The sequence below is a fragment of the Lipotes vexillifer genome, unplaced genomic scaffold, assembly GCF_000442215.2.
Source record: "Lipotes vexillifer unplaced genomic scaffold, Lipotes_vexillifer_v1.1 scaffold301, whole genome shotgun sequence".
NCBI lineage: Eukaryota > Metazoa > Chordata > Mammalia > Artiodactyla > Lipotidae > Lipotes > Lipotes vexillifer.
The window spans coordinates 1,322,968-1,350,686 of record NW_006792529.1 but is presented as its reverse complement, the minus strand read 5'-3'; the positions used below and the strand labels follow the sequence as shown (position 1 = coordinate 1,350,686).

Genomic DNA, 27,719 nt, shown 5'->3' with positions numbered 1-27,719 from the left:
CCTCACAGAACGGTAACAGAAGACCTATTTGTTTCCAGTAAATATTGATTTTTATGTGCTAGACCTAGGGACAAAAGAATTAAGGAGGCCACAATCTAGTGGGAGAAATACAAAAGCAGGGAGCCAGTAAGAGTGATTGTAGAGGTTGGTTACAAGCGCTAAAGAATAGGGGAGAAAAACACCAAGTCTAAATGGAGGGGCCTTAGATGATTTAATTAAGAGCAGTGACATCTGAGCTTGAAGGATGAGCAGAAGTCTGGAAGAGGAGATGGGACCCCCATATACCCGCTGAGAAAGGGATCACTGGCCGTGGGGTGTTTGCACACATCTCACCTCGTTCCCCAACGCCAAATTTCTCATAGGAAGGATCCAAAGAACTCTGGGTTATTTGTGGGGATGACAGCTTTTTGCAGTCCCTCTCCGCTGGGCTGGCCTAGGCCTCAATGACCTTTCTTTTGGCAACAATCCCCTCATACGGCCTGTGGACTTTCCTCGGCCTGAAACAATGATCTCAAATAGGGTGCACCCCCAAAACTGTCAATTTTAGGCAATGAACACAGTGGGGATGTCAAAGTTTAGAATGCAAATGGACTTAACTGTGGCCACGGATGATCACAAAAGCAAAACTCATCACTCCTCCCACACCCTCTTTCCTCCTCGCCGCCCCAAAGAGCGCAGTCCCAGCACCCACAAGGTACCAGCCCCCCCGTTACAAAGCCTTGCTGTGCAGAGTCTGGCCTGACTTCTTAATTCAAATGATTATACACTCTTTTCAAGACCTCCAATGTATCATTCTGTTTCCTGAGCCAGCAGTCACAATCCCAGGACTGAAAAAGTTTAGTAGTAAATTTAAAAGAAACATTTAATTGAACATCCCCACCCCAAACTCTTCCTTAGTTTCCTGACATGATTAGCCCAGAAATTTCAGAGTGGCGAGTAAAATTAAAGGAGAACAAGGCTACCAGTGGCAAAGCGGTTGGGGGGGGGGGGTGCGGTTAACATTCCTATTTGACATAACAGTAACCAATGCTTTAATCCCAACTTATAAACGTACACTGAACAAAGTTAGCAGAAACCAAAAAAATGGACTAGACTAGGGGTCGGCAAACTATGGCCTGTGGGCCAAATCTGGCCCAGCTGCCTGTTTTCGTAAACATTTACTGGAACGCTGCCCACTGGTGTACATATTGTCTATAGCTGCTGCAGTCCTGGAACAGCAGGGGTGAGGGAGGAGCTGCAAAGTTGGAGTAGTGGCAGCAAAGAATGCATGAGTAGTAAAGGCTAAAATGTTTGCCATCTGCCCCTTCACAGACAAGGTTTGTCAATCCCTGAATTATTAAACAAGAAAAACAAAGGATGAATTTTAAAGTTCATTTTGGAGTGTTTCATTTAAAGGATTACTTCTGAAATAATTTCTTCTGGAATATACAAGTCTTTCAGTAACACCAAATTTCTCTCACCAGCTTACTTGCCTTGAGGGGAAAGATGGAAAATCTCCACTTTTATCTCTTAATTATCTAATTTTAATGCCTAACTCCCTTATTCCAAAAGATTAGCATAATGTAGTGTGTGGTGAGAAGCGTCCCAAGGGGGCAGCCTGCAGATTCCAGTGCTGTGCATTCTACGATGTTACCCGCTGTCTCCAGGGCTCAGCTTCCCCATCTCCAAAACCTTGCCTGGACTAACGGTCAACAGCCTCAAAAGGGTGGCAAAACAGAATGTGTTAGTGGAAGTTCGGGAGCTGTACGAGGCATAAAAACCATGCCAGTCACTGGTTCCAGCTGCATCTTCAATGGAATAATGGCCTTCACACTACAATTCTTTAATTTTAGGATGAAATAAATGGAAAAGGACAGGATGTGAGAGAGATGGCAGAGCAGAAGAAAACATTAGGAGAAGCTCTGGGATTAAAAACTCCCAAGGCACAGTGAGTCCAGCCAACTTCGCTGAGCTATCTACTCCAGCAGGTGGGTGTGGTTTTTGGAAAATATGAAGAATTAAGCCAGTGGCTGCTATTAAAGGTCAGAACTTACTGTTCCTCAAATGTCCTGGTTCTTTAGAAGTCTGGTAGGAGACTGCACGACTAGATTTGAGTACCTTTATTTAAATAAAAGGACATCTGTTCGGTTGATAGCCTTGATGAAATTAAACTGAGATCTTCAAATGAAGGTAGAGTGAACATCTTGTTTGATGTCTTATTCCTTTGAATTTAAAACCTCTTAGGGGATCTCCCACCAATTAAGGCTGCTGCACCCACTCTGCCCTCAGGCGGATGTTGCTTCCGGCACAACCCTGGGCCAATCATAGATTCAACTATTCTCTTACAATGAAATAGCTGAAAAATGACGGGAACATTCACACTAGACTTTACCAAAATCTGGAGGATAACAGAACAGAAATAAGCAGGTAACATGCAACCAGATCATTTGATTGACAAATTACAACTTGTCTCACTTCAGCTTGGGGTCCCCGGTTATCTGCAGATCCGCTGCCAGGGAAGATATGCCATCACCCCAAGAATTCTCTCATCCTGCCCAAGAGGGAGGCTCTGAGAGCCCAGAGCCCACCCATGAAGCATGAGGGACATCAACTAAGTCCACCTCTTTCAGGAGAGCCCCTGCCTCGCTACCGGTGACTTCCACAGCATAACCCTGGAAGAACACAACCCAATCATCCTAGCATTCCTCTAACATATGCATTTTTGTTGTTGTTTTTGTTTTTTGGCCGCACGGCACAGGATCTCAGTTCCGCGACCAAGGATTGAATCCGGACCCTTGGCAGGGAAAGCACGGACCACTGGACCACCGGAAATTCCCTTCCTCTAACATATGCATTTTTGTTGTTGTTTTTGTTTTTTGGCCGCACGGCACAGGATCTCAGTTCCGCGACCAAGGATTGAATCCGGACCCTTGGCAGGGAAAGCACGGACCACTGGACCACCAGGAAATTCCCAAACACACTCTTAAAGTAGCAGGGGGTAGTTTAGTTACACTCTTTCACAGGCATTTTACTGTTACCCAAAAATAGGGATGTCTAAAAGAATGGACAGGGTCTTTACTCCTCACAAAGTGTCTTCACTTGGGGGGAGGGCTAATGCCACAAAAAAAAGGTTTTTTAATAATTTTGGAGTCAGACTAAGTGTTCAAAGCACTCTGTAAAGAAGGATTTGCTTATTTTTAGGAAAGCAGTCACCATATCCCTAGTCACAGACACAGAAGAAATTTTAGTTTGTAACAATCATGGGAAAAGTCATTTTTAAAACAATACTAAATATATCTCAGAAGGGTCAAAAATCCCAGAAACTCAATAAAGCAATCCAAGAGAATTCTTAGTAAGAGAAACCTAGGTAAAGAAAAATGTACCTTACCCAAAGGTTTTGGTCTGAGACCTCAAGAAACTACCTAAATAATATACAAAATGAGATATTATCAACGACATACAACTCATGTTATAATTTAAAAAAAAAAAAACAGGAATGACACCCTGAAAGGAGGAAAAATAAAACAAAAATGTGTCTATTTACTCATCTTCTAATCAACTTCCCACATTCACACCAAAAAATAACCCTAAGACTAGTTCTGTAACTTAATAGGGGTTTGGGTTACACAGATGTATGCATTGTCAAAACACAGCAGTCCACTTAAGATTTGTACATTTTGTGGCATGTAAATTTTATGGCAGAGGGAAAAAAGAAAACCCTGTATATAAATACTTAACTTTAGTTAATGACATACAAGCTGAAGTATTTAGGAGAAAGTACACTGATATCTGCAACCGACATAAAAAGCACAAAAGACAAGATTACTGGATGAATACAGCAAGGAAGAGATGAACAGACATGGTAACGCAAGTATAGTAAAGTGTTAATAATATAATCTGGCGATGAGGCTTTTTCCTGTGGAATTCTTTCAACTTTTCTGTTTGAAAATGTTCCTATTACAATATTAAGGAAAACCACCAAAAGAATAAATTAGTAAATATGGTAGGATCTGAAAGGCTGCCACATGCTGGGAGCTCCCACATCTTTCATCAGACACATTCAGAGAATTCTGGTGCAATCTGAAGTTTTATCAGAAAGGAATACCTGGGAAGCATATGGTCATCTATCAAATAGCACGATGGACTTTGCAAGGAAAGGAACTAAAGAGAGGTCCTGAATTTGTGAGACACAGATTGCATTTGCTGTGAGCAGAACTGAAACAGCTTGAGTGTCTGTGTGCATGCTGCATGAGTGCTATCTGTGCAAGCACGCTGAGCAAAACCTTACCTCACTGCTTCAAAATCGTTCTCTGGCTTCTGCTTTTTGCTCTGCTGAGAAACTACAAGTGATCCAGCAGAGATACATACACACATTTGTAGGAGTGAGTTTCGAGCTCCCATCTGCAAAGCTTTCAGGTCAATCTCCCTAGCAACCACCGAGAAGACAATTCACCTTTCCCGCCTCCCTCCTCCAATCTTCAACTTTTAAAAAAATTGTTGCTGTTCCCTATTTGCGAACTAGGTTGTTTGTGAGGTTTTGGAAAATTAATCTTCTTTGATTCCTGTCCTATTTCTTCATGTACTGATTTAGTGCCTATAAAGGAATGACCAGAATCACATTTCCTTCTTTATATTTCAGAGTGTTTTTCTTGCAAGTCCTTCCCTACAAAATCACCAGGCCAGAAAGCTTTGGGCTTTAAGGAGGGCCTGATTCTATGGTTTTATTTTCCCTAGTTTGAGTTACATCTGATATCTAAACTACAAAAGGCCCAGATTTTAGAAACGCATTTGACACAAGTAAATCTGTAATACAATAGGTGGTTACCTTATACCTACCAATCTCCCTTTCCGTATATTTTTTCCCTCGAACTAGTTCAAAATGCTACTGCAATCAACCTCATCCCTTCCAGATATACTGAGGCTCAAGTCACTCAGAATTCTTTCCTTGCTCCTTTAAAAGGCTCACCTTAGTTCTCCGTTAACTCACCCTCGGCACCTCTGACCCCTCTACCACCTTCCGCTACAGCAACCAGACTCAAGGTCTCCAAATGGAGACTGCTGTTTGTCGGTCTCCTACCATGGTTTCGTTGAATTTGGGGGAAGGCAGAGAGGACGCTGAGCAATACAGGACAGGACAGAACACTCTGGTTACTGGCATAGTAAGCTGGTTAAGAGCATGGTCTCTAGAGTTAGTGAGGGTTCAAACTGGGCTCTGCCACTTCCTAGCTGTGATCATTTGGGCAAGTCATTTAATCTCTCTGAGTCTCAGATACATCAGCTGTTAAAAGGGGTGGTGCTAATGATAGCACCAATTCCCTAAGATTAACAGGAGGATTAAGTGAGCTAATGACTGCTGAAGTGCACAGTAAACAGAGAGCACTCAACTGGGTAAGAAAGAAGCCTGAAAATGTCCCCCAGATGTACCTCCAGCCCTAAAAAGAATACTGTGCTCTTTATCTACCCACTCGGGATCGATACTTCCCTAATTCGCAACTTGTAACTATCCAAGCCCTTGCCTGTGCCATGGCCCCTCTGCTTCAACAAATCCTTTCCTCACCACACTCAGAAGTGTTTCTTCCATTTTCTGAATTTCTATGAGAAGTCTGACCACTTCTCCCTTTTCTACAGGGCAGTGTAATCCACACGGTACCTAGCAGTGTCTTGTGCACTATGTCCCAAACATGGCCGAATAACTCACATTTGGGGCCAGCACCGACTGAGCTGGAGTCTGATGACAATGCACAGGTGCTCGCTGAAGCACAAATATACCCAGGCCTATGAACTAGGGGGGCCCTGCAGAGAAGGGGGTCCTCAACCATGGCACTACTGACACTCTAAGCCAAATCATTCTTCATTGTGGGGACTGTCCTGTGCCCTGTAGGAAGTGTAACAGGACCACCTGCCTCTATCTTAGAGGACAGCAGCACATCCTCCTCCCTGCTGTGACAATCAAAAATACCAGAAATGCCAAATATCCCTGGGGGCGGGGGTGGGAAAATGCCCTAGATACCCTCCTCCTCCTTCCTTTCAAGTCACTGTTATTTTCTACCGAGAAAGCAGACTGAAAACAAACATGGAGATCTTTCTTAATAGCTACATTTGTGAAAGGGACCTTTGGGACTCTGTTGTGATTAGCTATGGTCAACCGCATAAGTCACAAACTCTAAGCTCTAGTTTCCTCTTCTTTAAGATGGAGATAATTGTACCAAAGGTTTAGGGCTGTTGTAAGAATTCAATTACCTAATGCATACAATTACCTGAGCCCAGTGCCTGGCACACAGTTAAGTATTTAATAACTGCGAGCTATTATTAATAAATACATACAGCTGGAGTCCAAGAACTGGGCAAAGCAACACAGGCATTGGTCTCCCTACCCCCGTGCTTTCTATGCTCCTCCCACTCTTCTCCTACCCAAGGAGAAAGCAAAATAATTCAATATTAAACACAATACGACGGTTTCTAGAGCTGGCAGCATATAGAGCAGGTAAGGGAACAGCAGAAAACAAGGAGAATCCAAGGATGGTATGAGAAGTGTGGTGTCCTGCAGCAGAGGCAAAGGGGTGCATGCATTTCATACTAAAAAGAGGCAGAAGGATGGCTGCTTTGTCCCACAATGAGTTTCTTATATGGAAGCAGCATCCTGGAGGAGGATACGGGGTAAAAAGGATTTCACATCTTTTATCCACAAAGGTTCATACCTCCCCTTCCAAATACTACAGGAGTTGCCTGAATTACAAATACCCCACAACTTCAAATAGTTGCATTCTCTCCCTCATTCTCCATGTGGCGACCAAGTTGTGGGGAAAAGGTACTTCCCAGTGCTGGGCATTAGTAAAGACTAATGTAGTCTTTACTAGTATAAGTAAAGAAAGATTCACATTTCTTCTGCACATTTCTTCACCCTGAGAGGAATTTTACACATACCGTGTTTCCCTATTCTCCCTCCCTTTTTCTGTTTCACAGTCACAGTTGAGTTAAAAGACAGACGGACATACACATACAATCATATTCCACTTTCTCCATCCTTCCTTTGTTTATTAGTAAACCAAGGAACATTGGTCATATGGATAAGTGTATGAGGATAAGACAATTAAATGAAAAGTCTGGAGTAGATTAGTAGAGGCTGTGTGTCAAGCTGTCACTTGCTGTGTAACCTGGGTCAGTCAGTTAATCTCCACAGGCCTCAGTTTCTTCATCCGTGCAATAGGAGTGATAATCTCTTGTCATACAGATTCAGGGATATCAAATATGCAAAGTTCCTGGCTCAGAATATAATGGAATGCTCAATAAATGACTGTTATTATCACATACTGAAACTATACATAAAGTCTCTGTCCTTCAAAGTGTCCAAGTTTACCAACAGAAATACTCCCAAAATAATTCATTTTTTTCCACATTCTCCTCCTATTAAACCTAAAGATGCCCTACACCACTCCTCCCTCCTGCCAAAACAAAAAACTAACTTGAGTATAGGATAAACCATCTTATTCAAGCATGGCTTGTATGCTTTGTTTCATCAATTGCACTGTTTTCCATTATTGTTCCAAATTTTTGACATTTTGGTACCATAAGTGAAGAAACATTCTGGGTGCAGCCTCGGGGTTTAACCTTCATCACATGATTTTCATTACTGCTTCTGCTGCTTTCTGTGTTCCAAACCCATTTTGGGGAGAAAATCAGTAATTAGGAAACTATCTATGCTTTTTAAACTTCCCAACACCTACTGAAATAACCACCCACTCTTACCAGCTCAACTATGAAAATACAATGGGGAAAAAAAATCATTTTTGAATTAAATCAGAAATGTTTTCCTCAAGTAAATAAGTAATTTCAGTGACTCTTGCTGTCCTACAGTTTGGGCACAATTTTTAAAGGAATTCTATAAAAATATAAGTATCTGAATTTTCTATTCCTGATAATTTAAACAAATTTGATTGAGATTTACAAAGTTAAGGCAATTGTCAAAAATCTATTTTCTTGTTGATTTTATTTTTGGGGGGAGGGGCCACGCCACATGGCATGCAGGATCTTAGTTCCCCCGACCAGAGATCGAACCCATGCCCCCTGCAGTGGAAGTGCAGAGTCCTAACCACTGAACCACCAGGGAACTCCTAATTTTCTTGTGGATTTTAAAATGATACTAATAGGAAAAAAACAGAAAAGCAATTTTTCAAACTAATATTTAAAAGCATGACTAGAAATAATGATTTCAGTCTGCATATATGATTTCAACTTCTACTGAGGCAATGTTTGGGTTCTGTGTAAACATGCATGAACACTATCTGCAAGTGTGAATAGAAAAGAAAAAATTCTACAAGGGGTCTTCAATTATTATGAATTTGTGAGCTACACTAGCTCTTCAACTATGACAGTCTTATAAGTAAATATGAACGAGTAAAGTTCATAACTATGGTATTCAGTGTGGTTTCCATAACCAGAACCATGAACAGGCTGCAATATCTATTAAACCCAAGTGGCAGTGTGTTAATATCTCCATTACTACCCTGGCTTCTATAGCACAACGTATAAAATAACACCTTGCTCTAGTCAATATGAACTGGGCTATTTTCAGCTTTTAAAAAATGTATTCTTAGCATGGTGTTTCTAAGCATAAAAGATCTGAAAGTCTTATCTGTTCCTTTTCAAATTTAAGAGATAATGACAATCTCAAAAAGTCACAACAGCCTAAAGTAATCCCAACCTCATCTTCTTTTCCCTGTTCATTGACTAAATCACTTATCAAATGTATACAAAGAATAGTTCAACTATGTGAAAACATTTAATGTATAAAGAAAAAAGCTGAAAAGGAACAAAAAGAACATCTTTAGTAAAGTTGAGATTTAAGGAAGATATTTCTCTTTTGTCTTAATTACAATTAACTTTAATAAACTGCTTTTATTTTACTGAACTACAAAAAGATTTTTAAAGAGCCTAAATTATATCTTTTATGGTCAAGGAAAAGCAAATGACCAAAAAGTCTGCTAGAAAGTGAGATACTATGCACAGCAATACAGAGACTGCAAAATGCTGTTTCTGCCCAAAGCCAGATGTGAATCACCTACAAAAATACGATTCCAGTTAGAGTTATATTAATAATACATTCATCCATGACAAGAGCAAATGTACATTTTCACTTCTTTCTGGAGAAACTGAGGCAAACAGGACTTCCCAAATGTCTCCAACATAAATGAGTGGTGTCTGTCTGGTGATTCAGGAGTCCCTGGCACTGGGACTTACCCTTTTCCATTCCACAAAAATCTAAAAAAAACAGAGATCCTGTTTAAAACTTTAATACTTCTGAAAAACAGGATGAGGTTTCATAACTTTGTTAGGAAGTCACCCTATTAAAAGCCACCAGTTTTTGACAAAATACTCAGGCTGATCTTGAAAAATATACATGAAAAAATATCCATGAAAATTCTGAAAGCATGAAGGGTAAAGAAGGGAGATTAGCTCTTTCACATATTAAGACATATTAGAAAGTTACAATCATTGAGTCTGATGGTGGTTCTTGAACAGAGAACAAAATGTTTTGTTTGGGGGCAGGCTGGGAGGGGGGCTGGACCACCCCTCCCACTCCTTAAACCAAAATAGTATCCATGTGGATGAAAGATGTAAAGATATATCTTTTATTTTTTTAAAAAATGTCACCAATACTCAAAGAAAACTGGAAGTATACATAAGAAAATAATACCTTCAGGGGAGCGATCTAAAATGAAGATGTAACAATTTTGAATATCTACACACCAAAAGCATTGCAACCACATTTGTAAAGCAAAAACTTCAGAAGATACTAGGAGAAACAGAAATTCTCTAATTGTATTAGATCTTTATTCATCTCCCAGTCCACGGCAGAATAAAGGGACAAAGAATATAGAAATAATGTAAAATAGGTCTAATGTACAAACCCACATTTAACTCTGGACCCTGAAAATAAAGAATACACCTTCTTTTCACATGTTCACAATACAGTCATAAAATTACCATATTTCATGCCACAAAAGGTATAGAACTAAATACATCTATTTGAAAATAACTATAAAACAGAGGTACAAAAGAGATAAGGTGAAAATGAGCACAGGATCCTTGAAGCAACTCTATATAATCAAATAAAGCCGTGATGCATGCAGAGGATAAGAATTTTCAGTTCCTCTACTAGTTTGCTGTGATCACCTTTTTTTTTTTTTAAGAAGCCACAGAATCCCTTGAGAAAAAGGTACTTAAAACCAACTGCTACTTCCTAAAATATCCAAAGTAGAACATTATTTTCTATTTCTATATATACTAAAAGAACACCACCTTCTACTATATTTTCATGTTTACTTATCTTCAATGAGAAGCTCATTCCCGGGCTTTGCTTAAACCTCTTAACATATATAAGTTATTTCTTCAAGATCTGCTTTTGGCAGAGATGGAGGCCATCTTTCACCCCACTCCCCGTAACAGCCTTTCACATGTATAAAAAGACGCTTTGTAGATTAACCTTTTAAAATAGCCAGGCTTAAAAACCCTCCGCAACAGTCTAAATCTTCATTCCCTTATGACTGTCCTCACTGAGCTAGGACTTCTCTAATTCTATCACATCCTTTATTTGATGACTTCCAAACTAAGGAAAATGTCCTCTCAAATTTCTTTCCCACATGTTTAACTTGTTTATATTTATGCACCAATTAAAGCAAACTTTTAGAAAACATAGTCTCTATTTTTAAAGTTCAAGTTACGTTGTTATGGAACTCATTTTGCCTTCATGAAAATTAAAAAAAAATTTTTTTTAAATAGGGCTGAGTTTTCGTAGAATTCACAAAGACAATTAAAATTTTATTTTGAGAAACTCCCACATGACGGCTATTTCCTAAAACGATATTTACCCTGTTTAAAAACTCCATCCTTCCCACTAATATCACTTATTACATTCTGAAAGAACAATTAAATCTAACTTGCCATGATTTGCGTTTTCTCCATTTCAGGTTAACTTCCTCGAACGTCCTCATGGCGCACGTAAAAACAAGTTCCCCACACTCCCTTATTCTCTGCCCCGGCCCGGTTGGATTTTTGTCATAGTACCTAACACAGTCTGCCGTTGTGTTGCTGCCAGCTTGCTTGCTGGTTTTCTGTCTCCCTGTGGGGAGGGAGATCCCAGATATGTCTGAAGAAGCTCAGAGCCCTGCACACAATGCAGCTGGCTCTGACTGAGCAGTGAGGCTCCATCGATACAGGATACAGAGAACCAATATTAAAAGCACTGTCCACGCATGTGAATTGGCCACAGGCATAAAGCTATTAATACTGATATATAATCTTTAAGTAGGTAAAAATTAATACTCAGAAGCAGTGAATTCTGATAACATGTCCTCCAAAGCAGAAGACACACTGGGCAGACTCATTCAAGGCAGTTGTGCAGTGGACAATGAACCAGGGCCTCACAGCCTTTTTTTAAAAAACAGAATAGCAGTGGAGTGCTGAAAAGATGATCCGCTATCACTAACATCACACATGCACATACAGATAACTTCACAGCATTTCATGAAATATTTCTGTTTGTAAAATAGATGTCTTTTCCTGAAGGTTGGAGCACACCACCAACTGAGGGCACGTGGTCACCACCTTCCCCTGGCAGGACCCAAGTTTCAATGATAATTTCCAGAAGCTTCATTTAGATAACATATCTTTGCATGTGAGGCTGTAGTGAATGAAAACAGCTAATTTCTGCCTGAATGTTTTTATTATAAAGTGTATTGAAGTTAACAATTTCTAGGGCCATTTTGCAGTTATGAAATAGAGGAGTTATATTTAATAATACATTTGTGATATTTGAGTTGTGGGTTGGAAGTTTCTTTTGCAATTTTGACAACAGCATGCACTGTTTAAATTTGGTATTCTTTAAACATTCCTTGATAAGTTTCTTCATCAAAAAGCCCAATCAATTTTAAAAATACCAAAAGGGATTTTCTTTATAGGAAAAAAGAGTTGTGTTTTTAAGACATATATAAATTTAAAACATTTTCTAATAATCAAATGCAAAATTGATCACATCTCAGAACCACTACTTTCACAGCCCAATGGACTGTGAGATAGTACATAAGTCACAAGAAATTGAATGAATTATATCGGTTTAAACATGGGCTATGGGTGAGCATATATTTTAGAAAACAGTTTGGTGGTTTCTCAAAAGGTTAAGTACAAAACTGTCATAAGACCCAGCAATTCCACTCATAGTGTACCTAACCAAGAAAAAGAAAGACCTGCATGCAAATGTTCATAGCAGCATTATTCAAATACCCCCCAAAAGGCAAAACACTGGAAAAAAACCAGTCTATCTATCCAGACAACAGAATTAATTACTCAGCAATTAAAAGGACAGAGCTGAGCTTCCCTGGTGGTGCAGTGGTTGAGAGTCCGCCTGCCGATGCAGGGGACACGGTTTCGCACCCCAGTCTGGGAAGATCCCACATGCCGCGAAGCGGCTGGGCCCCTGAGACATGGCTGCTGAGCCTGCGCGTCCAGAGCCTGTGCTCCGCAACGGGAGAGGCCACAACAGTGAGAGGCCCGCGTACCGCAAAAAAAAAGAGCTACTGACACATGCTATGCCACAGATGAACTTCAAAAAATTATGTGAGTGAAAAAAGCCAGATGCAAGAAACTACAAGATTCCGTGTACAGGAGACACTCACAAAAGGCAAATTTACACCCAAAATGTAGATTAATGGTTGGATGGGGCAATGAGGGATCTTACTGGGAGGATAAAATGTTCTAAAATTGATTAATGGTGATGCTTGCATCAGTAAAGTAACTAAAAATCACTGAACTGTATATACTTGAAATGGTCAACTTTTAAGATATGTAAAATATACCTCAAAGTTGTAAAGAAAAGAAAAAATGAAAAAACAAAACAAAACAAAACAAAAAAGCTGGGCTGGGAAGAAGCGTAAATTGACAAGTAACATGGGAGATAAAAGATCTGGTGAACATGCCCCACCCCCTTTGCAAAAAGAAAAAAAAAAAAAAAGTAATTTACCAAGCTACCAAAAGACCAAAAGTGGTGAAGCTTCTACTTTGCTTTTTAAAATAACGGATAATACTAATACCTTAGGGGTTTCACCACAGAATTATGGGTGAAGTCAGAAAGAAACCAAGTTTTATTCCAGGCTTATCATGAGAACTGTCAAGATTTTTAAAGCCTACAAATTAAACTCACATGAAGTAAATCTAATGATTTTCACTTTATCCTTAGAAAAATATGACTGTTAAAATGAGAAAAATACAAAGATGTTTGTAAGAAAAGGCCCCTGTCATGAGGGTTAAAACAAAACCCCTACACAATCAGCAATATGATAGAAATGATCATATTCAATCGTTTATAACTTCCCATCTAGGGCTTTTTGCCTTCTGGGCATAGTTCCGATTTAAAAACAAAAACTAAGTTTAATTGGTTTACTCTGAATTTTCCTAAAACCAATTGACACAGACCACTGTTTATTCTTCCCAACATCTTCAGGTAGCAGAACTCCATTTTGAAACAAATGTAACATACTGGGTTTCATTCTACCCTTTTACTATCCTAATGTTAGTCAATGTTGCTGCCTGATTTTTTCCATCTGGTACAAAGTTTATATTTACACAGATTTTCTTTTTTTCTTAATGGAGAGAGCTAGAATAAGTATCGTTGAACTCTAAGAGGGAACTGAGTGGGAAAGGGAGATACACAGCCTATAAAAGAATAACAGAAAAACATAATTCCTAGAAGTGTAAATGCTAGGTCAAAGTTACTTGAAAAAAACATAAAACAAGAGCTTTAGCTACTGTTTTACTGTCTAGAACTTTGAACCAATAAATATGTTTTTAACCAAAAAAAAAAAACCCTTACTTAAAACGCCCTATTAACTCAGTAAGAGGTTATTTTCCTTTAAAGAAAAAAACTAAAATCCTAAAATCATGGACTCAAATTTTTATCAGCATTTTGGCAGCTTAAGTTACCAACTTACTACGTAGACCACCTTACTTAGAAATGTCTAAGGTAAAATATTAGTTTGTCAATCATGAGACAAAAATATGTAATTTCTGTAAAGCTGGAAAAGAAACAAGTTTCATACTTTTATACAAAACAGTGGGAACTGGTTAATTTTAAAAATACCACTTTCCATAAATTCACATCCAGAGCAAATCAGGTACACCTGTATTTTTAAAGCAAAGAGAATGGGAAGAGGGAGAGAAGCCATTTAACAAGTTATCCAGATGCACGTTATCCACGATGAAAGTCACATGACAGTCTCAGCTCTATCACCACCACAAAAACATATGCCCCAAATCAAAATTTAATTACACTGCACAACAGAGTTTGTGAATTGTGCTTCATATTTTATCGACTACTCTGCTTTTGACAGGACAGTTTCCTGAAGGAAAGTTCCAAGAATTGAAAAGTTACAACACCCACATACCAGAAAGTGTTTCCTGAATTTTGTTACAGGAACTGACTTCTGCTATAATTTTAACATTTACTTCCCATAGCAGCCCCATTTCAAAATTTTTGTGGCATATTATTTGTTCAGTGACAGTATACCTAGACAATGCTCTTGTTTAAAAGAAAGGAAAAAAACCCCAAACTTCTATTTCAGTTTCAAAAGTTTGGATATAATTGACCAATTCACAGTTATAACTTTTCTCTAGGAACAAAAACAACTGCCGCCTGGGACTTCCCTGGTGGTGCAGTGGTTGGCAGTCCTCCTGCCAGTGCAGGGGACACAGGTTCAAGCCCTAGTTTGGGAAGATCCCACATGCCACGGAGCAACTGAGCCCGCGTGCTGCAACTGCTGGGCCTGCGTGCCACAGCTACTGAGGCCCAGGAGCCTAAGAGCCCGTGCTCCGAAACAAGAGAAGCCACCGCAACGAGAAGCCCAGTGGCCCCCGCTTGCAGCAACTTAGAGAAGGCCTGTGCGCAGCAACGAAGACCCAATGCAGCCAAAAATAAATAAATAAAAATTAAAAACAAAACAACTGCCACCTGATGAACGGGGGATGGGGGTGGGGGGATGTTGAAGAGTGAGTTAGTAGTTTTGGGAGGGAGACCAGAGCAGATAGAAAAGGGTAAATTAAGTATCCAGGTCCTTAAGAAACAATTTTTGGGAAAGTGCTGCTGGATCAAACATTGCACATTACTTCTTGGTACCTTCCTTTTCCTTTTATTTTTTAAATATAAGTGCATTTGGACATTTCAACTAATAGAGTTTATAATAAGTACATAAATTTATAGAGATAGATACCTACCTTCTGTACCAACCTCTTGTCTATTTCAATGGGGGGATGTGTATATATGAATATATATTAAATCAAAATGTAACTGCATTACACAACATAGTTTATATGATACTGTATCTCCCTCACACACACCCCATTTCACAAAGTGTGGTAGGTGGGCCTCTGGCCTCAGACCCAACAGGGCTCCACCCAAGCTCCACCCTGGACCTGCCTAAAAGGAATCTCTGGGGGGAGGGGAGAGCAGAATCTGCATGCTAAGAAGCACTCATGTTGTTTCTTGTGTCTAATCCAGTTTGAGAACTTTGAGCTTAATATAACCACACTGCCCCTAAAATATTCCTTCACTTTTGTTTAATTGCCAATCGAGCTGTAAGCAATACTGAAAAGAAAGGCAAGATCCTTTTGGGTAAAATAAAGGCGAGCCAGTGACTCAGGAGTCACATCCTTAACTCTCCCCAGCCCACCCAAACAAAGGATCATGTGGCCCGCAGGTCTCCAAGCATTCATCACATGAGCCACTGTGGAGGAAGAACAATCCTTGGTACTTTTAAAATGTGGTCGAACTATGGGTGCCCTCTGGAAATACAATACCTAATACCAAAATAAAGACAATTTAGCTGTCAATAGAAATACAATATATTTCTCCCTTCTGTTTGCTTCAGCTCCTTTTGACAAGATGTCACTATTGGGATTTCCTCTTAATATATTAAATCTGACATCAAATTACTGCTTTAAGAACCTGATAGGAGTCCAATCTGGTTAAATTAAAAACCAATAAACCAATAAGCCAATAAACCAATGCAAGAAAACAACAGACGTTCACCATTGAAAAAGGTTTTCAGGATATTAAGTCTGCTGGCTTTGTGGCCATCAGGTTAAGCTTTAACTCACTGCGGACTGATAGGAAAAGGGAAAAGTTTGCACAGGAGCAGGATTCTCAACACTGATCACTGCCAAGACACAAAAAGTCAGCACTGGGATGTTTATTAAAGTTAATTTTTACTTTTGGGTCTCCAAGGGCATTAACACTAAAAGTTATAAATCTTATTCTCCCCCCCCTCCACCAAAGGCCTAAAGCTAAACTTCATCTGGTACATATATATTTGAGCAAGACATTACTTTGCATTCTAGTTGCTGTATTATTTTGAGCAAATGAATACAGGTTATGTTCATATTAAAATGCATGAAGAACAATCAGAAGCAGAACTAAAATACTAAAACTTTAGCTTTCAATTCTTTTTTAACTTAAGTAAAAAGGACAGGTAATCATTTAAGCTGTAAAAGTTATGCACCCACCCCATATCAATAAAATGTAACTGAACCACAACAAAGAGATTATGATACCCAAGCTTGCTATGTTTGTACTTCTGAGCCAAGAAACACTGTCCTAAAGGTGCAGGCTGTATTTCCAAGTAGTACGGAAGTAAAGTCAGAATACACTGTTGCCTGTAGTCCTCCTCACCACATCTCACATACAGGACTTGCCCTTTCAGAAGACAGATTTTGGAAATAAGTTTATTTTCCTATCTTGGAAAGCAAACAAAATAGAGAAATTTGCTAACAGAAAACTAAGTTTATATATTAGAAGCAATCAAGTTGTATGTTATACCTCAAAGCTGTAATGAAGCAAACCAGCTTTATAATTCCTCCATTTTACAGCTATTAAGTAATACATAGATTTGGATGCTCAAAACAAATAAGTGACAGTACCCAGATGAGAGAGATTTCTCTCTTATCCATGATTAAGATAATTAGTATATTTGACATTTAAGTTGCTTAGGTGCAGCATTCACTAAATTCCATTTTCAAAACAGTATAGAACCAGCTATTGAATACTTTTTCATGGTATAGTATAGAATCCCCTCTCTTGAGAAACCACTTGTGTTAATTTTTTTATTTTTTTTTGGCCAAAGAAGATGCCCATAAACCAGCTGAATAAAAAAAATGACTCAATCCTCCTTCCATCTTCATCATGGAAGAACCTCTAGTCTGAGTCAGGAAGCTCAGCGGGGCTCTCAGGATGAACTAGAAGGAAATCATTTAAGAAACCTCTTCTGTCAAGGACACAGTTTACAATGGTGTCTTAAGGAAAAAAATGAAGACATTCACTGGGTCAAAATACTGCATAAATTATTTCCCTCTTGAAATCACTTCCTTGAACTGCACTTTCCAAAACATCAAGCATTCTTCTTTGATATTTGCTCATATTAAATCAGAGCTTTTTTGCTTTCATGAATTTTCTTCCAAGGTAATCTTTACAAAGCTCATAAACTGGGGGTGGGGACAGAGGACGGAGCAAAACTGGTTCCATACCAGTTTAAGAGCATTGCTTTTTGCTGTAGAAAATTTCCCCCACCAGAGTCAGAGATCCACCAAAAACCGGCTTCATAATAATCTTGGGAACAATCTAACTTTCCTCTATTATTTTTTTTTAACATCATTAACTTTAGTCAAATTCAAACAAACAAAAACCTGTGGGAGAGCTACCTAAACTTAATTTCCTTCTGCAGTTTGTGTGAAAGAGCTTTTGAGACGTTCTCAGCCACCAGAAGCTACTCTTCTAAAGAAGCAAGTTCAACTCCCCCAACTCTCATTCATGCACCCTCCCCCTGCTACACACACACACCCTGGGAGGAGATAGGCCAGGGCTTCTCCAGTAGCACAAGGTGCATTTAAAACCGATTAATCCCTGACGGTAGTTGAAGAGATGTATGTATTCCTTTCTAAAATTCAGGGATTGCTTCAATGAAGGGGTTAGCAGAGATGGAGAACCAAAGCCCTCCCTTCTCTTTTATCCATCAACACACTCCTCAATATAAGGCAAGCTAACCCTCATAGAAAAGGATAGATCTACAAACTGATGGGATTCCATGCCCACCCCTACCCAGCATAGGTTTACCAGTCCTCAAAAGAGTGTGCGCCAGGCTGTATACTCCTATAAAAGCACAGTCTCCAAGTGCTTTAGATCAGAATTTGGAAACTAAAGCCATGAACTGTAACTATTTCACCTTAAAGCAAGGAAGCCTAGTCAATGTATCTGTTGTGCTTATAGATTCCAAAGGAAGCACACACTGATCTGAGAGGGGAGGCATAGAATATGCCCTGCTTTAACTGATGTTGCACTTCTAAATGACTGCCTTTCTCCAGAATTCTGAAAAGGCAAAGCAGATATTTAATGTTCTCAAAATACTGACCCAAAATCTAATTTTTAAAACTTAGGGAATTGACCGTTCATTCAATAAATGTCTTCCATATCTAGCAGAAGAAATCAACCACAAAGCAAAACAAAATAATCAATTTCCTACTTTTAGGTTTCAAAATGGAGAGGAATATGCAACCTCAATTTATGGAAATTCACAAGCCTAGAGATTTAAGCAGTCCCTCCCTCATTCAAAGTACTTCTAGCCTATGCAAGGAATACTAAAAATGTGAGACAATGTGTTAAGGAGCCGACTAGAGAGAAGAAATACACATGAAAAATTAGTCATGCACCATCCATCAACATCAAGTGAAGACTATTACCTTATAACAATAACAAATAATAAGAGAACAGTGCCATGGTCAGCTCATTTATTCACTATCAGTGCTACAAAATTCAGTTTCGTCTAAGTTTCCATCTATCTCTTCTACTCAAAAACAAACAAAAAAATCCCACACCTAATTATTTAAACAGTGCACAATGGTTAGAACTGAGCTATGAATGCTATGAATATTCAGATCCAATGAGTCCAAGAATCTAAATTAATTGTTTCAAAAGCAAACAGATGCTGACACACAGGCAAGATTTTACTAACCCAGATTATACATCACAGATGATGGCTGCATTTCTCTTAGCACTACGCAGGCAGAGTGGCCCAGCTTTGGGGTTTCCTGAAATCCAAAAATACCTGCAATTTTCTCCATATATTCTCTCTCGGGATCTCAAAGATTACCTATTCTCCCATAAACACAATGTCTAAGTGAGCTTGGACCACATTCCAGCTATAAGTGAAAAAATGCACATTTACCACTTGAGAGATACACTCCCATGATGCAGACTAAGAAAATAGCAAGACAGCATGGCCTTGGGGACTTCCCTGGCAGTCCACTCATTAAGACTCTGCACTTCCAATGCAGGGGGCACAGGTTCAATCCCTGGTGAGGGAGCTAAGTTCCCAGGTGCCATGCAGTGAGGCCAAAAAATTAAAAAAAAAAAAAGACATCGTGGCTTTGTTCCTAGTTCAAGGGCACATCTGAAGGCCAGGCACAAAAGCAGAATATGTACAGTCCTCCTATTTCAATTACTAGCAAATTGAACTACCATACTGATAACTCGGATTTTTACATCTTGTAGCAAAGTACTTTTAGCAGAAATTGCTTTTTGCGCATTTAGACTGAGGCGTTGCAGCTCCCTTTCAACACCTCATCTCAGCATTAAAGAGGCAGCCTGGAAGTAAGGAAATGCTGCAGGGCAACTCAGAAGTCAGGCAGGCACTGCTCTACCTGTGTGACCTCAAGCAAGAAACAGACTGGCTGAGCCTCAGTTTCCTGAACAAATGTGAAAAAATACAAGTACTTACCTATTTAAGTGACGTATTTAAGTGACGGAGAAGAGTCAAAGAGGTAATCCAATTACAGTTGCTGTGCCTGGCACACAGCAGTGTCCAATTTAGCTATTACCTCATTTTATTCTTAATTAATTTAAGGGTTCAGACATTGAAATCACTCACACCTGAGTTCAAATCCCAGCTTTCTATTATTGAGCTCTGTTAGATACCATTTAATTTCTTAGATCACAGTGTCTTAATCTAAGGTTTTGATGCCATGGGCCCTTTTGGCAGTTAAATTTCAGTCAAGGTTAGCATAAATAAAGATGCAACTTTCGTTTCTCATCCAAGTTTTCCTACTACATGGCCTCAAGTTAAGAACCTCTCTCTTAGAACAGCCAATAAAATGGGGGCAGGGGATAAACCACTGAGTCTAGAGGATTAAATATACAAAGCACATAGAGGCACTCTATATAGTGAAGTTCTTTTTCTTCCTAGAAAGTTCTATCTCTTAGGAAAAAATTTTCAAAGTCTCATCAAGCCCAAACTTTAAGCTTAAAGCATCTATTTCTTTGAGTGACCTATCTGGGTCTTCAGACTTGAAATGTGTTTAGCCTTATAAGATTTCCCCAAAATCACTATATTACATCAAAAAGCAACTTGAGGAGCTCTCATTAATTTAAATGCGACACCAAAGTACTTTCCAGTAAAACTGAAAGTTTAAAAAGAATGTATATCTAAATTGTAGGCTTCCTTTAGCACCAACGGCTGTCACAACTAAAATGAAATCATACACAACAGTTTGAATTTCATAAAAATCACTAATGCCTTGTCATCACTCTTAAAGCCTCATTACAAAAAAAGTAACAAACCATGGAAAGTCAGGGCTGGAGGTTCTTACAATAGCGTTCCTCTGACAGCAACTGCAGTTCATTATCCTCTCCCCTTCACCAAGCCCGATACATTCCTGGTCTTTGCCTACTCAGCAGATTCACGCAAGCTGTGCCGTTTTATGTGCAATCGTACATTCTGGCAGTAAAATTTCCAGTCACTTACCAGGCAAATTCTCAGCCACCTCCCCCAAGGCGAACTGTTTCACATTAATCGATTTCTAAAATTCTGCTCAAGGCATTAGCGGAGAGGGGGGAAAAAAAAATCAGGAGAACCAGAAGGAGGTGCACAAAGAAACTAAAGGACAATTTGGGCAAAGGCAGACAAGTTAAATCAACTTTATTTTTCTGAAAATAATTATTTTTGGAAAAGAAATTTAACTTTAATCTTAACTTTAACTCAACCCCCTCCTCTCTGCAGAAATTGTCTAGTATGTTCTCCAAACTGTTATTTATCTGACATAAATAAAGAACCACAGCATCAGGAATGATGAGAAAGCAATGACAAAGCTGCTTCCTGCTCGTCCTCTTCGCAGCACCCCAACCCGTCCCTTGCAACCTTCAATTCTCCTAGCCACTAACATATTTTAAAAGTTTCTCTCGGTGCCTGCCTTACCTTGACTGGGCTGCCATAATTCAGTTTATAGAGCTCAAGGTCTCCTGTCCATCAGAGCCTTCAACCCGCGGCCCTTCTGCCAGCGCCGCGCTCACCATTTGCCGGGGCCGGGCGGGGACGATTCCCCAGCGCGACTACCCGATTTTACCGGACTACCTGCTCCCGAGCCCGGGCGTCCTCAGCGCAGCCTCGGGCTCCGAGCGTATTGGCTCGCGCTAATCCTGATGGACATCCGGGCACTGGGGCCTCTGCAGGCAAACTACACTCTGGACCTGCCCGGGGGAGCTTCGCGTCTGAATTCAGACCGAGTGAGATCCCTCCGGGCGATTCCGTAGAAGGGAAACAGAAGGGCTCCCTTCGCGCAAAGCCCACCAACGCACAGCTCCCGCCAAGCAGCACTAGAACTCCGGCCCGCGTCAGAAGGTAAAGGAAATCGTCCTTCGGCTCTGTTAAAGTTGTCCGAGTTCGCCTGGACACCCCCTTCAACAAAGTTCTGGTGGTACGGTCCGCCTCCTTAAAAGGGCACGGCGCTCCACCGGCCCAGCCCGAGGCTGCGCCGGGCGGGGGCGCAGAGCCTGAGCACCGACGCAGCCCAGCTGGCTCGACCGCGGCGGAGCCCCGCCTGCAGGCTCCTGGCTACCGCTCTCTTGTCAGGTTTTAACAGTGTACAAACACACACTGCCAGAACACGCAGTACCCGGAACTCCAGCCCCAATTTGAATATTTGTTGAATATTGGGTCCCAAGAGGCTGAAGTGAACAAGGAATAAAACCACAGCAGTAAAACACGTTCGCTATGTTTGATTGTGCCAATGCTTGCAGTCAGGAAATGTGCAACTAACGCACACTTGTTTGACTTTGTTAGCTTTCAGTTTTGATTTCGTTACATTGAAACAAATATGTACAAAGCGCCGTCTTTTTTTTAAAAAACGCCCTCTTATTGGACAACATTCAGATAAAAAGGAAACAGCAACTCAGATGGTACTTAAGTAATTAAGGAACTGACAAATTTTTAGAAAATGACTGAGTGTGCAAGCCAACAATATATCCAACACTAAGTACAAACGAAACCGTGTCCTACTAAGGGGGCCAGGGAAGGCATTTAAAATTTAAACTGTGCCTAAAGCTAAGCAGGGAAAAACGTCGTTGAGGAGGAGAGAGGTTGGGCTTCAGCGTCTCATGCGGACCAGCAGCACACTGTAGGAGCTGCAAACTCTAAATGGAGTGAATGCTGGCCCCGTGGACTCCCCATTCTACCTAGAATCATGACAGTGACACCATCTCACAAAGAGATACTCCACATTGTACTGCTAAGGAGCCATGGATAGACATGTTGACATCTGCACAAAAACTGCAAAGCTGGGGGGTGGGGGCTGGCGGGTGGAAGGCCCAAAGCATCTCTATGGTGGGTCTCAAAGTGTGATTCGTGGTCTCCTGGGAGTCCCCAGGACCTTCTCAGAGGTCAAGCTATTTTTAGAATAACACAAAGACATTATTTGTCTTTTTCACTGTGCTGACATTTGCACTGATGATGCAAAAGCAATTGTGGGGAAACTGCTGGCACCTTAGCACTAATCAAGGCAGTGGCTCTTCACTCATTAGCAGTTTAAAAAAGAAAAAAAGGTCAGTTTTCTTTACACATGTCCTTAATGAAGCGAGCAGTAGGAATTACTACTTTTCTTAAATCTTGACCCTTGAGTACAGGTCATTTTAATGTTCTTTGTGACAAAATGGGAAGTCCACATGAAGCACTCTGCTGCTGCAGAGTGAAGTACAGTGGTTGTCTAGAAGAAAAGTACTTGTATAATTGAGTTGCAAGCTGAAATAGCTGTTTTTTTTCATGGACTACCATTTCTTTAGAAATGGTAGTCCATGAAAAAAAATTGAAAGAACAATTGACGAACAATTGAAAGAACAATTGAGGAACTGTGGTTATTCTGACTTGGGTATTTGGTAATCATTTTCTCAAAAATGAACAAAGTGAGTCTGATTCTTCAAGGAAAACAACTGACAGTATTTATTGCCAATGATAAAATTTGAGTTTTCAAGCATTTTGGAAAACGACATCTGCCACTGCAAGCCTGTCAGCTTCCCAATACTTAAAAGACTTTCCCGATGAGGTAAGGACAGTAATAAATGTGGTTTTAGAAGACCTACGTACGGACTTCCCTGGTGGCACAGTGGTTAAGAATCTGCCTGCCAAGGCAGGGGACACGGGTTCGAGCCCTGGTCCACAAAGATCAGACATGCCACGGAGCAACTAAGCCCATGCGCCACAACTACTGAACCTGCACTCTAAAGCCTGCGAGCAACAACTACTGAGACCACGCTCTAGAGCCCGTGAGCCACAACTACTGACTAAGCCTGTGAGCCACAGCTACTGAAGCCCACACGCCTAGAGCCTATGCTCCACAACAAGAGATGCCACCACAGAAGCCAGCACACCACAACAGAGTAGCCCCCGCTCGCCACTACTAGAAAAAGCCCGTGCACAGCAACGAAGACCCAATGCAACCAAAACTTAATTAATTAATTAATTAAATTTTTTAAAAAAGAAGACCTGTGTAACTCAGTGACCAAAATTTTCTAAACAGTACAAAATTGTGGGGCTTCCCTGGTGGCACAGTGGTTAAGAATCCGCCTGCCAGTGCAGGGGACACGTGTTTGAGCTGTGGTCCAGAAAGATCCCACATGCCGCGGAGCAACTAAGCCCGTGTGCCACAACTACCGAGCCTGTGCTCTAGAGCCCATGAGCTACAACTACTGAGCCCACATGCCACAACTACTGAAGACCACACACCTAGAGCCCGTGCTCCGCAACAAGAGAAGCCACCACAATGAGAAGCCTGTGCGCCACAATGAAAGAGTAGCCCCTGCGCACCACAACTACAGAAAGCCCACGCACAGCAACAAAGACCCAACACAGCCATAAATAAATTAATTAAATAATTTTTTTTTAAATCGTGCATGGGTAAAAGATCCATTGAAAGTGCAGGACAGACCAATGGATTTTAATATATCAAAAAAAAAGTTCAATGATATGATTTCAAATTCCACATTGCAACTAACCTTTAAGAAACTATGACTTGTAGAGTTTTGATATAATATCAAAAAAGGTATTAAAATACCCCTCCATTTTCTGTGAGGCTGCATCTTCTTCATATATTTCAACCAAAATAACATTGCAACAGACTGAACACAGAAGCAGATGAGCATCTGGCTGTCTTCTATTAGTTTGGACAGTAAAGAGATTTGCATAAATGTAAAATAATGCCACTCCTCTTACTAAATTTTTTATTTTGGAAATAGTTTTTTTTTTCCAAATAAAAATATTATTTAAGTTAACAGGTAATGGGTTTATTATTTTAAAGAATTTAATATTTTAAATCTCAATTTTAATTTTTAATACAGCAAGTATCAATAGATAAAACACACACATACAAAAACTCTTTGGGGTTCTCAATAATTTGAGGGTGCAAACTTATTCCATGTCATTTGTTGATACTTGTTGATACTTCCATGTCTCCTCCAGCTCTCCACAATCATCATGGCTTCTCTTATATTAAAAGTAATATTATTATATTATAGCTATTCCTGTGTAGAATCTTAGCACCCAGATCAGCTTTGGTAAAATATCAAATCACCTGTGTCATGTGTTAAAACCATAGACTCCAGAACTAGTGAATCAAAATCTTTGTAGGGGGAGGTCTCAGGGATATGCACTTCAACAAATTCTCCAGCTAATACTTATCTGCTTACATGTGAGAATGACTTGCTTAGATCACGCATACTTAAAAGATAAAGGTGAGCTCTTTGATTCAGTATTGGTTTATAATCCCTCAGTCATTTTAAGTATCATGGTTGGACAGCACTTATTTTCATTCATAAGAAATCTCTATCAGACAATAAAATACCACTGCACACGTGTATTCTTTTGCAATAGAAGAATGATAAACCTCGAAAGGAAACAAAGTATAAATTTAGGCAAAAGTCTACTCTCCAAAATTTTTTTTTTTTTGCGGTACGCGGGCCTCTCATTGTTGTGGCCTCTCCCGTTGAGGAGCACAGGCTCCAGACACGCAGGCTCAGTGGCCATGGCTTACGGGCCCAGCCGCTCTGCGGCATGTGGGATCTTCCCGGACCCGGGCACGAACCCGTGTCCCCTGCATCGGCAGGAGGACTCTCAACCACTGCGCCACCAGGGAGGCCCCCCCAAATTTTTGCTTGCCATTTTCCCCCATCTTTCTCTTGTTCTAAATACCAACTATGATCATTTATCCTTTAAATTGATATCAGACATATAAGTAAGCAGAAACAATATTGCATAATAGCATTTACTCACAAAATTTCCATTTATCACTGGCTAGAAATATAACATCACTTATATTAAAATTACATTTTTCCCCTGTGAACTGTGTTAACTGTTCTGTTCCACTAAAGATGAGGAAATGAAAGAATACAGCAAATATTTACACACACGGGAATATGAAATCAACAGCAGATCAGGATTACACCTGAGATTCCCAGGGCTCTCAAGATCATTTGTAACATAAATTAGTGAGAGTAATTTGAAACAGATGTAGGATTACACTCGATTTCTAATAGATCTAACAATACTAGAGGAAAGTACAGGAGAAATTATTCTGGAATTGGATACTCCATGTGGCTGAAGAAGTTCAGCAATACACACGTGGGTGTTATTATCTCCAAGTGTTTTGAAAACACCATTGTATCCAACCCACAGTCTTGTTCAGCAGTGAAACTGAACAAAAGACATTCTTAACCTTCTGGGGGCACAGAATTCTTTGCCTTTCTGATGCCTTTCTGATTCAAGGATACAGACCTATGCACATGACATTTGCTATACTTTGATGTTCATGATCCCCCTGCAGCTCACCTAAGGAGGACCTGAGGCTCTGTAGACTTTAGGTGATAAATCCCTGGGCCCTAAGGTGCACTCAAACTGGACCAGCTAAATGGACCCAATTTACCTTACAAATAATGGATACGATCACCTGTCAATCTTCACTGCCCCTTTAAAATGTTAGGACTGTCTTAGTAATTGCCCAGTACAGTGAAGTTTTGTTGGTGTTTTTTTTTTTGGCCCTGCCACACAGTTTGTGGGATCTTAAGACCAAGGACTGAACCTAGCGAAAGCACAGAGTCCTAACCCCTGGACTGCCAGGGAATTCCCTACAGTGAAGAATTTCTAATGAAAATAATGGAAAGAGGGAATACCCTTCTAGTTGCTAGATGGGATTCTGCCCTATTCATGAATTGCCTAATAAAGCCAATTCAAAATAAGTCTTAAAAAATAAAAATAAATAAATGAATGGAAAGATGTTACATGACAGCAAAATACGATCTATATATCAAAATAACAAGTTTCTCAGTATGGTGAGAATACGCTAATCAGTTCTACATTTCCAGAATTCTCCAAGCCTACAGTGACCAAGTATGCTAACAACAAAAAAGTAAGGTACACAATTTAATAAACAGGGCAGAATTTATAAGGTGAGTGGGACAGACTGTTTTACTACCTGAAATGGGTTCTTGAATCACAAGAGTGCCTTTTTATTAGCTCTTTAAATTAATGAGCTTTATAAATGACACTTGCACACATGTAGTGGCAACAACAGATGGCATATATAACAATATCTTAAGTACAATCACAAATGTGCCCTACATATTGTTATCCAAGAGTGAAAACAGAATCATCTTTCAAGTGTTCCATCATTTATTTGGCAAAATATAAACAGGCATATGTTTTAAAATGTATGTTTATATATATATTTTTTAATTTAGGAGATAGAAGGCAAAATCTAAAATACTTTAAATTTAATTTAAAAATTTTTTTAAAACAAGTTGCCTTAATCAGAACTGTTAAATATTCATTCAATGCATGCACTTGGTCCACAATAGTCATTCAATGATACTACTCTTTAATGGCATTTTTGGTCTAAAAGTTATGTCGGTCAAATCTAAGAATTTTTACTTCATTTCAATGGGATGCTGTTTAATGAGGACACTGCAAAAATCACTTCACCAAAAGAAGGGTGCTCAAGGTGCCACTGGACAGTCACAAATAAATCAGACACAGGAAAAGGGAGGGGAGACAAAGGAGGAGAAAAAAGATGAGCCATCTCCGGTGGGCAGAGATAGCAGGGAAAACTGGATAAGCATCGCTGGAAATTAACTAGCTCCCCCTTCAGCTATGACCTCAACACAAAACAGTCCTCCCCTTGCTGGTCCTGAGAAAGTACTCTTCTTCCCCAGCTTTACGCCACACTTTTCAGGTCCTCTACCATGATCTTCAAATCAGGGGTACGTGGAAGTCCTCAAGAGGGATGAGGGCAGAGGTTTGAAGCAAATCTATTTCCTGGTTCTTCATTCCCAAATGCCCTCTTTCCTGAAACGAGGGTTCAGGCTTTCCTCCCACTTCCGCTTGCCTTTCCCT

The 27,719-nt window shown here is 40.0% G+C and overlaps 1 protein-coding gene across 1 annotated transcript in view; it reads right to left on the bottom strand.

Moving 5' to 3' along the window:
* Positions 1–21,454, bottom strand: part of AFF1 (ALF transcription elongation factor 1) — a 127,053-nt gene extending 105,599 nt beyond the window's left edge. The window contains exon 1 of the mRNA XM_007465723.1: positions 21,264–21,454. Coding sequence (XP_007465785.1) covers positions 21,264–21,280 — 17 coding nt within the window. The 5' untranslated portion in view covers positions 21,281–21,454. The remainder of the gene's footprint in view (positions 1–21,263) is intronic.
* Positions 21,455–27,719: the final 6,265 nt, after the last annotated feature.